Genomic DNA, 12599 nt, shown 5'->3' with positions numbered 1-12599 from the left:
ATGTCATGGTAGAGGGGAGTTGATCAATGATGCTTACCCATTTGCTTGCATAATATGTGGGGCCCATGGCAAAAGAGAAAAAGGAAGATGTTAGGTGCTCCTAACTCCCATGAGGTTGGTGGATATCAAATGAAAATGACATTGTGTGTCCATGTATTTCTTCTTCCTCTTTAGAGCTAAATGTTAGGCATGCATTTCATTTTCAAGGTTGCAAATCATGGGAAGTTCACACTTACTTGGAAAACCAGGAGTGCAGGTCACAGAATTCAGAATTTGAAATAGAAGAAATTTGTGGCTGTGATTCACCAAGGATGGGGTAGTTGAGCCAAATCATCTCTGTGCAGGGGTCAAAACTCAAAAACTGGTCCATAATTTCCATAGCAGAACAGATTTCTACTTACACATCGCTTTCTGAGAAGTGAATCTTTGTCAAGACCACACAGGCTGCCAAGAAACATGTCATGATCCAAGAATCCCTGCAAGAAAAGTAACAACTCTTGAAAAAGAGATCCTGGAATATGCTTTGTGAGCTCAAGTCTTAAAAATTTATCTTCTGCAGGCAGGAGAGAAAAAAAGAGAGCATAATATATAAAAACTTGAGCTGTTGCTGAAGCAGTGAAGCTGTAGTCCAGGAGTTGACCAGCTAGCACGTCGTGCTATTCTGATCAACTGATGAGCTTCAGCTTCCAGTCTGGAAGAAACAAGTGGAGCTTTACCTTCCATGGGATAAATCTTGCAGTGTTGCTTTGCTTCAGGTAGCTTCAGATGCAGCATCCAGACAATTTCAGGCTTGCAGCAACAAGAGATCACTGTGTCGATATGCAAATGAAAGCTAGGCATTGCTACAAGCAAAACAAGTACTACCATGACGAGGGTCCAGTGATTTAGGGTCATCAAGCTGAATGGCTGACAGCAAACAATCACTTCCTGACATCCCTGACGAAATGTTGGGTGAAAAATAATTGGCTACACCACCATAAATGGTTATTATTACGTAATTCCTCCGTTTCATAATATAAATAATTCTAACATTTTCCATATTCATATTGATATTAATGAATCTAAACATATATATTCATTAACATCAATATAAATATGAGAAATGCTAGAATGACTTACATTGTGAAACGGAGGGAGTATTATATACTAGTAATGTATAAACGAGTTAAACAATCTTATTGTAAAGTTAAGGGATGACAGATGATCTTATTCTCGAGGCTTTCGGTCTACCTGCGGCCCATCTGTGTTGAGCCGGTAAAGTGTTGTAACTCGCCTGCGGCCCAAGAATGAGATTGAGAAATGGAGAAAACGTAGTGGGCCGTCCACAAGCTACGGCCCACTAAAAAGTAGTGGGCCAACAAAAAGACGGCGAGCGGCTCATCCCCGACAAGGCGACAACCTCTCCGACGACACGGCGGCGCCTCCACTCCTCCCTCCGGCGAACTCCGCCGCCGCCGCCGGCGCGACGGCAGTACGGCCTCACCGCATGCTCCCCCGCTTCCCCGTCTCGCTCCTCCGGTCTCGCAGCCTGCTGCGAGGCAGCGCCCGCCGCGGCCTCGTCACTGCGATGGCCGGAGCCCGCGGCGGCGGCGGCGGCGGCGGGGAGGATGGCCAGCTCGGGGAGTTCTATGAGTACATGGAGCGGCTGCGCAACTACGAGCGCTCCGGGGTGCCGCGCGGCGCCGGGACCGACTCCGACGACGGCTTCGACCTCGGCCGCATGCGCCGCCTCCTCCGCCGCCTCGGCGACCCCCACACCCACTTCCCGGTGAGACCCCCCACCACCCTCTCCTTACTACCACAGCCTCACAGCTTTGCCTTGAAACTTGCAAGAAACTAGTAAAAATATAAGAATGGGATAATGCGTGATTTTGCTGGGGCATTTGCTTGTTTCAAGCATTAGGCATCCACCTTGCATATGAATCATGATTTCACTTTGCATGGAAGCAATGCGATGGATATTTGGGTGAAACTGAACTGATGTGGTTATAGGCTGTTCATATTGCTGGCACCAAGGGGAAAGGTTCAACTGCTGCATTCCTGTCCAATATCATGAGGGAACAAGGCTACAATGTTGGATGCTATACTAGGTACTCCACGACATCACTGTGATTATTTAATCACTTATTTTTTTTCTAGTTGGAAAATGTATCTTGTTAATTGACTGTTCGATATACAATGAGGATGTGAAGGATCTATGATATATTTCTGTGTTGTTTCCTTTCATCTTGAGTTGTTTCAAACATTTACTCACCGTATCTAGATTGTAGAGTTATACTTAAGTGAGCCTTGTTGATTTCCTCGGAGTAGAATTACAATTAAGTGATAATTATAATGCATTAAACTATGGTTGCAGCCCACATCTTCTAACAATTCGTGAACGCATCTCTGTTGGACAAAGTGGAGGTCCTGTTTCAGCTGAATTGTTGAGGGATCTTTTTGGTCATGCTAAAGAAGCCATTGGTCAATCAATAGAATCAGAAGATGGAGCCCTGACTCACTTTGAGGTATTCTCTCTTTTTTCCTCAGAGAATTATTATATGCTGGTGGATTCTTCGATTGAAAAAAAAACAGCAATAATGCATGCAAGATGAAATAAACAAAGTCTATTTTGTAACTGCTTTCTTGAATCTATGGTTTTTCTTTTATTAGTTCAGATCATTTCATGAATCTATGGTGTTGCTGCTGTCCTTTTCTTTCATCTCTTCTGAGTAAGTAGTCTAATTTTCATGTATACAATGGCAAAACTATTTCATACCAAAATATATTTGCCAATATAACATGATTACATGAACTTGCTGGTTTAAGTCCATGTCCAACTGCTAGTATAGGAAAGCATGATGGTGCCTGTAGCAATAAGGAAAAAATGGGCACCACACTTTGTTGTTAATTGCATTTTACTCTGTGATCATTTAGCAAAGCTGTGTTCTGAGTCCTCATACTGCCCTACTGCATCAGTGTTACTTTTGTTTGTTAACATTTGCACTTTTCTTTGGTTGATAATGTATTGAGTTTGTACAGTTGCTATGTTCTCACTCAATTCAAGATTAACCAAAATGCACTCACTGAGCATATTTAGTCATGTTAGAAATATTGACAGGCATTAATTTCTCATATTTCACTTCTGATGACCATGAGCTTAGAAAGTACTGCTATGGTTCTGCAGGTTTTCACAGCTCTCTCATATCTCCTATTCTCACAAGAAAATGTTGACATTGCTATTGTCGAAGTAAGTTATTTAACTTTTTTGGTGGATAGTGATGCTACTATGTTTTATAATTCTTATGGTTTGTTTTCATATATATATATATATTGCTTCAAAATGTTAAAAGTGGAGTAGAAATCAATTTTGCTTTCACAAAAGTTGTCTAGCACCTATGCACTTATATTACAAAATGTGGAAATGAAATAACAGGAATGCACCTGCCCTACTGGGGAAAAAAAAACTTTCGTGGGGGCTGCTGTCTCAAATTCAAAATATCTTTAGGAATGATTCAAGTGTTCTCTCTTTAATATTCTTTTCTATATAATTGCTCCTTGCATCAGTTGTGCAATCTCATCATCTCCGATCTTCCAATGTAACAACAGAATTTGGATACAGCTGATATTGTGGCTAACAATATGATATTAGGTGTCTACTGCAAGGCATTACTCACAATTAAATAATAGGTTTGACATAAGGCAGTTCCCAGAAGAACAAGTTTCTAAGAGTTAGCAATATTTCTAGGCCTCATTTGGAGAGTAGGATGTCTGTATTTCCAAAGTCGGTTCTAACTATTGATTTTGTTCTCTTTTATTGAGATCTAGCACTAATCAAAAGTAGGCCTCTAGGGTTTAAAACTGATTATTGAATTCAACTTTATAGCATTTGCACCTACTGTGACAAATTATTGGCTCTTCTTTCTATTGGTTGCCTAGGCAGGCCTCGGTGGAGCTAGAGATGCCACAAACGTCATACAAAGTACTGAATTAGCTGCATCTGTCATAACAACAGTAGGGAAAGAACATTTGGCTGCTTTGGGTGGTTCTTTACAAAGTATAGCAGTGGCAAAGTCTGGAATCATCAAGCAGGAGCGACCAGTTATGTTGTTCTCTCATCTTTGGCCCTTTCCATGTTCATCATGATTAATTTGCTCTTGCTTGTAATTCCAGCTTATATTCTGATTGAGTGATTAATTTTGTATTGCTTTTCTCTTATCATATTTTGATTACTGTCTTCTATGTTAATTTTGTACTTGTTATCAAACTATTTTACCAGACAAATCCTGTTTTTCTTCTAAGTGTAAGTTCTATATGTGAAGCTTCATTCCTCCAGAGGCATGAGCATGACCAGCATGGCTAAAATATTCTCATTGCAAGCACTTCTCACATGTGCCACTTCTAGCAAGAGTTTATGTGATTAAATTTGTTGAGTTGTTTGCAATGTTATTTACATATCAAGTGATGCTGCTGCATTGTGTTCAGACCAATGTCACCACAGTTCCAGGTTACCTGTATGGTTCCTGACATGGAGTTTGCTGTCTGCATACCAAATATTTTCAGGTTATAATTGGTGGCCCATTTTCCCCAGATATCGAGCAAATTCTCCGGGATAGAGCATTCTTAACACAATCTCCCGTAATATCTGCATGCGATCCCGGCATCAGGAGCATCACAAGATGCATTGGTTGGGATTGTGGAAAACCTTATCAAAGCTGTGACATTGTCATCGAGATTTCAAATGATATTCCATTGGTATAGTTCCATTGCCAACCTTATCTATTTCTCCAGAAATAAGTAGGGGATTACTGATTTCTCTCTCTTTACTTATCAAGTCCAAACGATTATATTTGCAGTTTATTGAATTGCAAGATTTAAAACTCCAGTTGCTGGGAGATCATCAGCGCCAGAATGCTGTAACAGCTTGCTGCACAGCTTTATGTCTCCGTGAGCTAGGTAGTAAAACCATAAGAATGCCATCATGCCTATCAAAATTCTTCATGGATGATCTGGTCACTTCCATTGAAGTGTACTTATTGCAGTGTGTGGGTTTTCTTTTCTGAGATGGGTGTTCACTGTTCACTTGTTCTTTTACTGTGCGGTTGCTTTCATAGATTACCGTATTAGAAGATTGAATGCTTACTAGTGTGCTCTCTCTCTCTCTCTCTCTCTCTCTCTTGAAGATTTTTTCTTTGTGATTCTTCATTTGCATCTCCACCTTACAGTCGTTGAGTTATTGGCATAATTCTAATCTGTTTTCATCCTATCAAATGGCTTTGGGAAGTTAAGGATGGAATATTTCTGATACATCAATCCAAGCTGGTTTAGAGAAGACACAACTGCCCGGGAGAAGCCAATTTCTTACAAAAGAGGAGACTTCAGTACTTGGGCTTGATGGAACATCCAGTGTACTTGTCGATGGAGGTCTTTTACAATGAGCTATTCTTAAGTTTTTTTCCTCCTTAATGTCCCTTCATTCATCTAATGTTTTAAACTTTTCAGCCCATACCGAGGCATCAGCAAAGGCTTTATCAGATGTGATAAAAACTGTCCAACCAAGAGGGCCTTTGGCTCTTGTTGTTGGAATGGCCAATGACAAAGAACACTTGGCCTTTGCTGAACAGCTTCTGTCAGGCAAGATTTTTCCCACTCTAAACATTTCAAATCCACACGCATCGGATCAATTGGCTTATTATTTGATTTTAAGCACAAATTCATGAATGCCGTCTCATGAAGACCTTAGGGATACTATCATCCCATCAATCCATGTCATTCTTCGCCATACAAAAAACCATTTCCCTTCATTTGGGGCGAGAATTGCAATCAAATCTTTTTGTTTGCTTATAAGGCACGTTTTTTTTTTGTTACAGGCCCAAGACCAGATGTTGTATTGCTGACAGAGGCGAGCATTGCTGGAGGACGCTCCCGGTCTATGCCAGCTTCATCACTGAAGGAGATATGGATGGCTGCTGCACAAAGCCAGGGCATCAGCTGCTACTCGGACATAGGGACGATCACCGGCGTTGAAGCTCCGATCATCGCCAGCCGTCCCACGACATCCCGGTCCTTGAGCGGTGACAAACCCATGCTGATTGGATGTTGCACGCCATTTTCGTCCGACCTGATCAGGGTTGCCTCTCGGCTGCTTCAGACCCAAGAAGATGGCGACACTGGGCTGATCTGCGTGACCGGCTCCTTGCACATGGTTTCGTCAGTTCTTGGACAGCTTAGGCAGTAGCTGCCTCTGTTGATGAACATGACTGGAGGTAGCTAGCTTGCAACAGGCTGGTACACAATTACTCCCTCAGTTTCTAATCACTAATAAATACATTGTCATTTCACAAATGTCAATACATTTTCCCTAAACTTTCCTCATCTTACTTGTCTAACCAGGTTTGCCTACCATGTTTCCTGTGATTGAGATATTAATGAGGGTATTTTGATCTATATATTAAAACCAGCTATCTTACTATGTACTCCCTCTGTTATAAGGTGTTATATTTTTTTCTCAAGTCAAGCAAGTTTGTTGAATAATATAATAGTATTTCCAACAAAACAAATATACTATGAAATATATTTAATAGTGGATTTAATGAAACTAATTTGGTATTGCAAATGTTATTTTATTTTCTATAAATTTGGTTAAACTTAAAGAGTTTGAACATAATACAAACCCGAAAAGATCTTAATAGCATAATTATAATATAATATAGAATACATAACTCGGTCAAAACTGTGTCAATCATTGTAAAATATAGGGACATGGTCAACTCTCCCACAATGGTTGAGAGGGTGGTTTTCTTTTCTCTACTTTACTTTACTATCTTACTATCATCCAACTGTTGGAGCCGGGTCATTCATTCCTACTGTCGTAGTGTCATTAGCATTTGCATGTGATGGGTGCAAGAATTATAGCGTGAGTGAAACGCCGTGTTTGTATATGGCACGTTGTGTGGTTTGGAGAAATACTGCTCCTGATGCCCATTGTTTTGTGGTACAGCTGATGCTTTGTTGGTGCTGGAATCTTGTTTGCTTTGACAGGTTGCTGTCGGTGCCTTGCCCTGGAAAAAATCTCTCTTCCTTCTCTTCGTTTGGACCTGAAGCTGAGGACAGAACAGCAGCGTGTGAAATGTGTGAGGCTGGAGTTTTTTTTTATTTTTTTTTTGAATTTTTAATTTTAAAAATAAACTCATTCAAAACTTGATCTGAATCTTTTGGCTACGCCTCGTGGTAAAACAACACTGTTACGTCGGTCTGGCTAGTATGACACCGTTATTTGGTCAGGTCTTTTTTGCTGGTGTTAGTGTTGTTTCCAAAAGGTTCAAAATAAATTTTAAAATGGTTTATTTTTTAAATGAAAAAAAATCGACGCTGAATGGATAGAGAAGAGGTTGGTTGGCCTGTACAGGTAAGGTACTGTACCTTGTAGGAGTAGCTACTCCTAGTGGCGACTGCATTCATTCATCCGTTTATCCATTGATTGATGATCCATCCATTCGTACGTTCCTAGGTGGTTTTGTGGGCCCACCTTTGAGGAGCAGGGACACGTGGCAGTGCCACCTGTCGATCTGTGGTGGTTCACTCACGAGCAGTACTACTGCCACTTTGTCCTCACTGTCCTGTCTGTGTCCTCCTGCTAACCAAACTCGTACAGTAATTAATTGGTACTTTAATTGTCTGTTACTCTTCCGTCTCAAATTAGTTGTAGTTTTGATTTTTTTTTTCTTTGCAACCTTTATCATTCTTCTTATTTAAAAAATTAATGTAAATATAAAGTCATACTTAAATTACTTTTGATAATAAAGCAAATCACAAACAAAATAAATAATAATTTCATAATTTTTCGGATAAGACGAACGATCAAATATTATAAACAAAAACTCAAAGCGATAAGTATTTTAGGAGTGAGGTGGTAGTAAATGGTACTCCTACTACAACAATTAAACTTATCATTGGAATTACCTCCAAATTTATCACAAAAGCTTATATCAGTGACAGGTTTTGGAGTTGGTTTTGCATTTGTTAGAACAAACACGTTGATAATTCACTGTCCATTGTTTCGCTTATACTTATACTCATAAGTCAAAAATCTAAATTTGAAAAATAAGTTTTAAATTTGATTTTGTGGTTTTTCTATTGTAGTTTATTTTACAGTATATAAAGTTTTATCCATAAGTTATGTTTTTTTTCTAGTAAGTCGTAGGGATAAGTATAAGGATAAACATAAATGAAACGATGGTGCCGTCAGACAGTGCCCATATATGAGATAATTCAGTGTCCACTTTCATCTTCTGTTTATGAAAGTGGCAACAAAGCTAAAGAAAGCCCATGAACCAAAGAACTGGTAAAAGAATTCCTTATATGCCACATGCAAGAACTTTACTGAGATCACATTTACTCTTCCAAGCAAAAAAGGCACATAACCAACTGATCTAATTTAGGGAAAAAAAAACAGAAACGGGACATTATCATGAGATGCGTTGCAATTTGCAATTTCATCAGCTGCAAGATTCACTTTACTAACTTTTGCAAGAAAATTAAGCAATGCAATTGAACTGCAACTCCAGATGAGATCCACCTGGTCTGTCAGTATCTCTCACTAGTCTCACCCCACTGGTCGTCGGCGATGGCGACTCTTCCATTGCTGAAGAGTCATCCGTGTCCAGCTTATTACTATAGCTTGATTAGATATTTGGATTTGGATTAGCAAATTGGGCAGCCCCATTCTTTTCTCATTACTATACTACTCCCTCCATCACAGTTTAAATGCAGCGTTGGTTTTCAGCGTCCAACTTTTTTAACCGTCTGTCCGTCTTATTTAAAATCTTTTTAAAAAAACTTAAAACATAAGTCACAAGTAAAGTACTATTTATATTTTATCATCTCATAACAATAAAAATACTAATTATTAAAAAAATTTTAAATAAGAGGAGGATCAAAGTTGGACAAGGAAACTCATGGTCCCATTTAAAATGGGACGGAAGGAGTAAAATCCTTATATTTAGGAAGGGTGGAGTACTGTTTATTGTTTATTACGTTCCATGCGAAAACTTTCTATACAGAAATTACTTTCAAAAATCAAATATATATATTCGTCAAGTTTGTAATAATTAAAACTTAATTACTCATACACTAATAAATCTCTCATTTTAGTGCGCCTACTCAACCTTCAGTTTCAACTTAATTTGATACTCCCTCCGTCTCATAATATAAAAAATTTTGGATAGATATGACACATCTTATTACGATAAATCTGAACATATATTCGCCTAAAATCAATTATATAATGGGACGAAGAGAGTACTACAGTAGTACTAAGCAGGATGAAATGCTCCCCAGATTTGATACGGAGAATAGAGAAGAAAATCTGTGTTCCGTGGAATACCGGATTTGGGTAGGAAGACGGCGGTTTTGCTTTCCGCCTTCCACAAATGGCGGGCGCGCCAAAACCACCGCCACGTTTCTCTCTCTCTCTCGCGCCAAAAAAAAAAAAGAAGAAATAAATAAAATCCGGTTTCTCTCTCCCGTCGCGGAGGGTTTGCATCCCCAACCCAACCCAACCCAGCGGCGGTATTCACGTCGCTGTCCATGGATTTGATGCTGCCCCTAGTTTCTCCCCTCCCTGTTTCTAGCGCCAGTATATCTCTCCCTCCCTCGCTGCTTCTTGCACCTCTCCTCCTCCACGCATTGCTTCTTGATTCTTGATTCTTGCTGCTTCTTGCTTCTTGTTGCTGTTGTTCTTGGTTGGATCTTTGATGAAGGTGGGGAGGGGATCGAGGGGGGGAGGTGGCCGCGATGGCGGCGGCGTGGTGGAGGAGGAGAGGAGTGGCGGGGTGGAGGCGGCGCCGCCGGTGAAGAGGAGGCGGGTGGCGGTGGCGCCGTCGGCTGGGGCCGGGGGGAGCAGGCGGGTGCAGGCGGAGGCGTCGCCGCTGCAGCGGCTGTTCCGGGCTTGCCGCGCCGTCTTCAGGGGCACCGGCACCGTCCCGGCCCCCGGCGAGGTCGACCTGCTCTGCTCCATGCTCGGTGAGTCCCCTCTCTCTTTCTTTCATGCAGTTCATGTTCCAGTTTATCATGCAGATTTAGCTGGATTTTTTTTATTTGTTCGTGCATGCAACAATCTAGTAGTAAGATTACTGGTTTCGACATGTTTTGTTGAATTGTAGTTGATGATGTGTACAGTTTTTTTTTTTGGTTGGGTATGGATTTGCCTGCAGAAATTGTTCAGATGAAATGTTCTGAACTTTCTTCCTTTAGCACATGTTAATTATCACCTGGTAGCAACGGATAGCCTTTTGTCCTAACAAAATAAATATTATGGCCCATGCCTATACAGTATATGTGGGTAGTTTGTGTCTGTTTGATGAGCTGAATTAACTGAATTTGAATCGCTTGTGATGCTATTTGCAGATAAAATGAAACCCGAAGATGTTGGCCTTAGGGCAGACCAAGAATTCTTCACGGCTAGAGATGATGACGAAGGAATCCCGCTCATTAAAAACACTACATTATATGAATGCGACAACTTTACGGTAAGTAGCAGGCAGTGCACGAAACTAACTGAATTCAAGATTTACCACGATATGTTTTTCTGGTATCAAAATGGCTCATGTCTAAAACAAATTTTCTAACATTCTTCTTACCGTGCCAGATGATTATCTTCTTCTTACCACGAAATGCGATCATCCCACTGCATGATCACCCTGGAATGACGGTGTTCAGTAAACTACTTATCGGATCGCTGCACATAAGGTCGTATGATTGGGTTGATCCTGAGCCTGCCTTAAGTTGTAGTTCATCGTCGGGTGATCAATGTAAGCTTTTGAACAATTCGACACTTTTTAACGGTCGTCTGTCTTCACCATCATGCATCCTCCGCCATACTGATATTGGTAGAGTTCATTGTTGCAGTGAGGTTGGCAAAGAGAGTGGTGAATGGCGTTTTTACAGCACCATGTGATACATCAGTCCTGTATCCTACAACAGGAGGGAACATGCACCGGTTTCGAGCTATTGCGCCGTGTGCAATTCTCGACATTCTTGGCCCCCCTTATTCCACGGAAGATGGCCGAGACTGCACATATTACCGCGCTATTCCCTACTCACGTCATTCGGGTAAGTAGCAAATTCTGCAGTATTTATTTTGCAGAACATTGGTACATACTATTTTTATAGTTTGGAAATTTGAGTAATAGTTATTTTGACTTGTTGCTGCTTTAACATGATCTAAGAGGCTAAATGTACGGTTTAGGCATTGATTACTTGCAAGTGTGCAATGTATGCCTAATTGTTAGCCTATCAAATCAGTAGTTTGGCATAGGAGACGCCCACTGAATAAGGAAAGAGGTTTTGTTTGTTAAATTAACAACCAACAGATAGCTTTTTGTGTATATGAATATATGATATTGCCGTACTCCACTTGCAACATGTCCTCTTGATTGGTGTTGCGAGCACACGGTTTTGAGCTTACCTGCATGATAGGTTCCTTGACCTGTTGACCATTGGTCCATAATTGCACCAAAATTTCCTAAATCCACTTACCCTCATCATTTTCACATCTATTACCTGCATATGTTACTGCACTCGAGACTTACCGAAGCTGAATTTGCTTTTGTGTCGACAGTGAAAAATGGCGCGGCCGATCAGCTCACCGGAGTCGACGAAGAAGGCCATCGCCTCTCATGGCTAACGGAGACCATTCCGCGGATGCTGAGGATGCGCCAGATCCGGTACGGCGGCCCGCCGATCTCCGATGACGAATGACCGCCGGCTTGTCCTGATCTGAAAGAGTGATATTCCGACATGGACGGCCAGCCCAGCTGTGAATCCGTCGACGTCTAACCATGTAGTAGACAGCAGATAGCCATAGATGCAAATGCGAATCAATCATGCAGAGTTGAGCTTTCAGTTCTTGCATGCCTGATGCTGTCTTTCAGTCTCAGTGATGCCCTTTTCTTAATCTTTGGTCAGTAGTTCGTTCAGTACTTCAGTACATGTATGCGTAGACTCCAATATTTCAGTTATGTTGGATGCCCTTTTTGTATTGAAAAGTAAGAATCGATCTATTGGGGTTAAAATGTAAGGGAGTAAATTTAGACATTCTCTCTCTTCTTTTAATTTTTCAGAATTGTAAAGTATATGGTTGGGATACGACTGATAAACCGTATAACTTTTCTAAGAAGGCAACTACTCCCTCATTTCCAAATTGATCATGTATCAAGACCAAGAAAAATTTAAATCACATCAATTAAGATATCATGTACATATTCTCTCACAATGCATGCATCGATTAAAACCTCATACCAATTACACTCTAGCATTCACGCATTCGTATTCCGATGAAATTCATGTTCATGCAGTTATATGATGATGAGAAATTTTCTAGCATGCACGCATTCTCCTGTACTGCATTAATTGTATTCCGATGAAATTTATGTCTATGCAGTTATATAATGATGAGAAATTTTAGATTCTATTACATGATGATTAATTTAGGAATGAGGGAGTATTATTTTATAGGATATATTTCTACTATTATAAAAATTAAAAATGTTTTTGTCGGTATTTTGGTACGTCATCCATGTATGAGTCGGTTTTTAAGTTCATTTGTTTTTAGAAATACA

At 40.4% G+C, this 12599-nt stretch overlaps 2 protein-coding genes across 4 annotated transcripts; both read left to right on the top strand.

The window, feature by feature from the left end:
- The first annotated feature begins 1388 nt into the window (after positions 1-1388).
- Positions 1389-7480, top strand: LOC9266309 (dihydrofolate synthetase). Of its 3 annotated transcripts, none has more exons than XR_001541761.3 (11): positions 1389-1768; positions 1993-2090; positions 2357-2507; positions 3167-3229; positions 3919-4080; positions 4543-4734; positions 4836-4935; positions 5269-5403; positions 5482-5613; positions 5850-6267; positions 7021-7480. XR_001541761.3 is itself a non-coding variant. In XM_015762891.3 (10 exons), exons 1-10 carry the CDS (start codon positions 1487-1489, stop codon positions 6215-6217), a joined length of 1683 nt encoding a protein of 560 aa, XP_015618377.1. In that variant the 5' UTR covers positions 1389-1486; the 3' UTR covers positions 6218-6455. The 3 variants fall into 3 exon arrangements, 1 of the variants encoding a protein (XP_015618377.1); XR_001541760.3 differs by lacking the exon at positions 7021-7480 and adding an exon at positions 6373-6455; XM_015762891.3 differs by lacking the exon at positions 7021-7480 and having other exon boundaries at positions 5850-6455.
- Positions 7481-9603: 2123 nt separating this feature from the next.
- Positions 9604-12075, top strand: LOC4352829 (plant cysteine oxidase 2). Its single transcript, XM_015764397.3, has 5 exons — positions 9604-10002; positions 10387-10508; positions 10628-10790; positions 10888-11091; positions 11600-12075. The coding sequence occupies exons 1-5, from the start codon at positions 9735-9737 to the stop codon at positions 11737-11739; spliced, it is 897 nt and encodes a 298-aa protein (XP_015619883.1). The 5' UTR covers positions 9604-9734; the 3' UTR covers positions 11740-12075.
- Positions 12076-12599: the final 524 nt, after the last annotated feature.

This window comes from Oryza sativa, chromosome 12 (genome assembly GCF_034140825.1).
Source record: "Oryza sativa Japonica Group chromosome 12, ASM3414082v1".
Classification (NCBI taxonomy): domain Eukaryota; kingdom Viridiplantae; phylum Streptophyta; class Magnoliopsida; order Poales; family Poaceae; genus Oryza; species Oryza sativa.
Note: the sequence above shows the minus strand (reverse complement) of the source record. Positions and strands in the feature narration are given on the sequence as shown.

What these genes read in the sequence shown, in the direction of transcription:
- LOC4352829 (XM_015764397.3), top strand. Translation starts at nt 9,735, where the DNA reads ATGAAGGTGGGGAGGGGATCGAGGGGGGGAGGTGGCCGCGATGGCGGC. An exon ending in ATGAATGCGACAACTTTACG is followed by an intron (nt 10,509 to 10,627) that starts GTAAGTAGCAGG and finishes TTACCGTGCCAG; the next exon opens with ATGATTATCTTCTTCTTACC. An exon ending in TTCATCGTCGGGTGATCAAT is followed by an intron (nt 10,791 to 10,887) that starts GTAAGCTTTTGA and finishes TCATTGTTGCAG; the next exon opens with TGAGGTTGGCAAAGAGAGTG.
- LOC9266309 (XM_015762891.3), top strand. Translation starts at nt 1,487, where the DNA reads ATGCTCCCCCGCTTCCCCGTCTCGCTCCTCCGGTCTCGCAGCCTGCTG. An exon ending in ACCCCCACACCCACTTCCCG is followed by an intron (nt 1,769 to 1,992) that starts GTGAGACCCCCC and finishes ATGTGGTTATAG; the next exon opens with GCTGTTCATATTGCTGGCAC. An exon ending in TTTATGTCTCCGTGAGCTAG is followed by an intron (nt 4,936 to 5,268) that starts GTAGTAAAACCA and finishes TGGGAAGTTAAG; the next exon opens with GATGGAATATTTCTGATACA.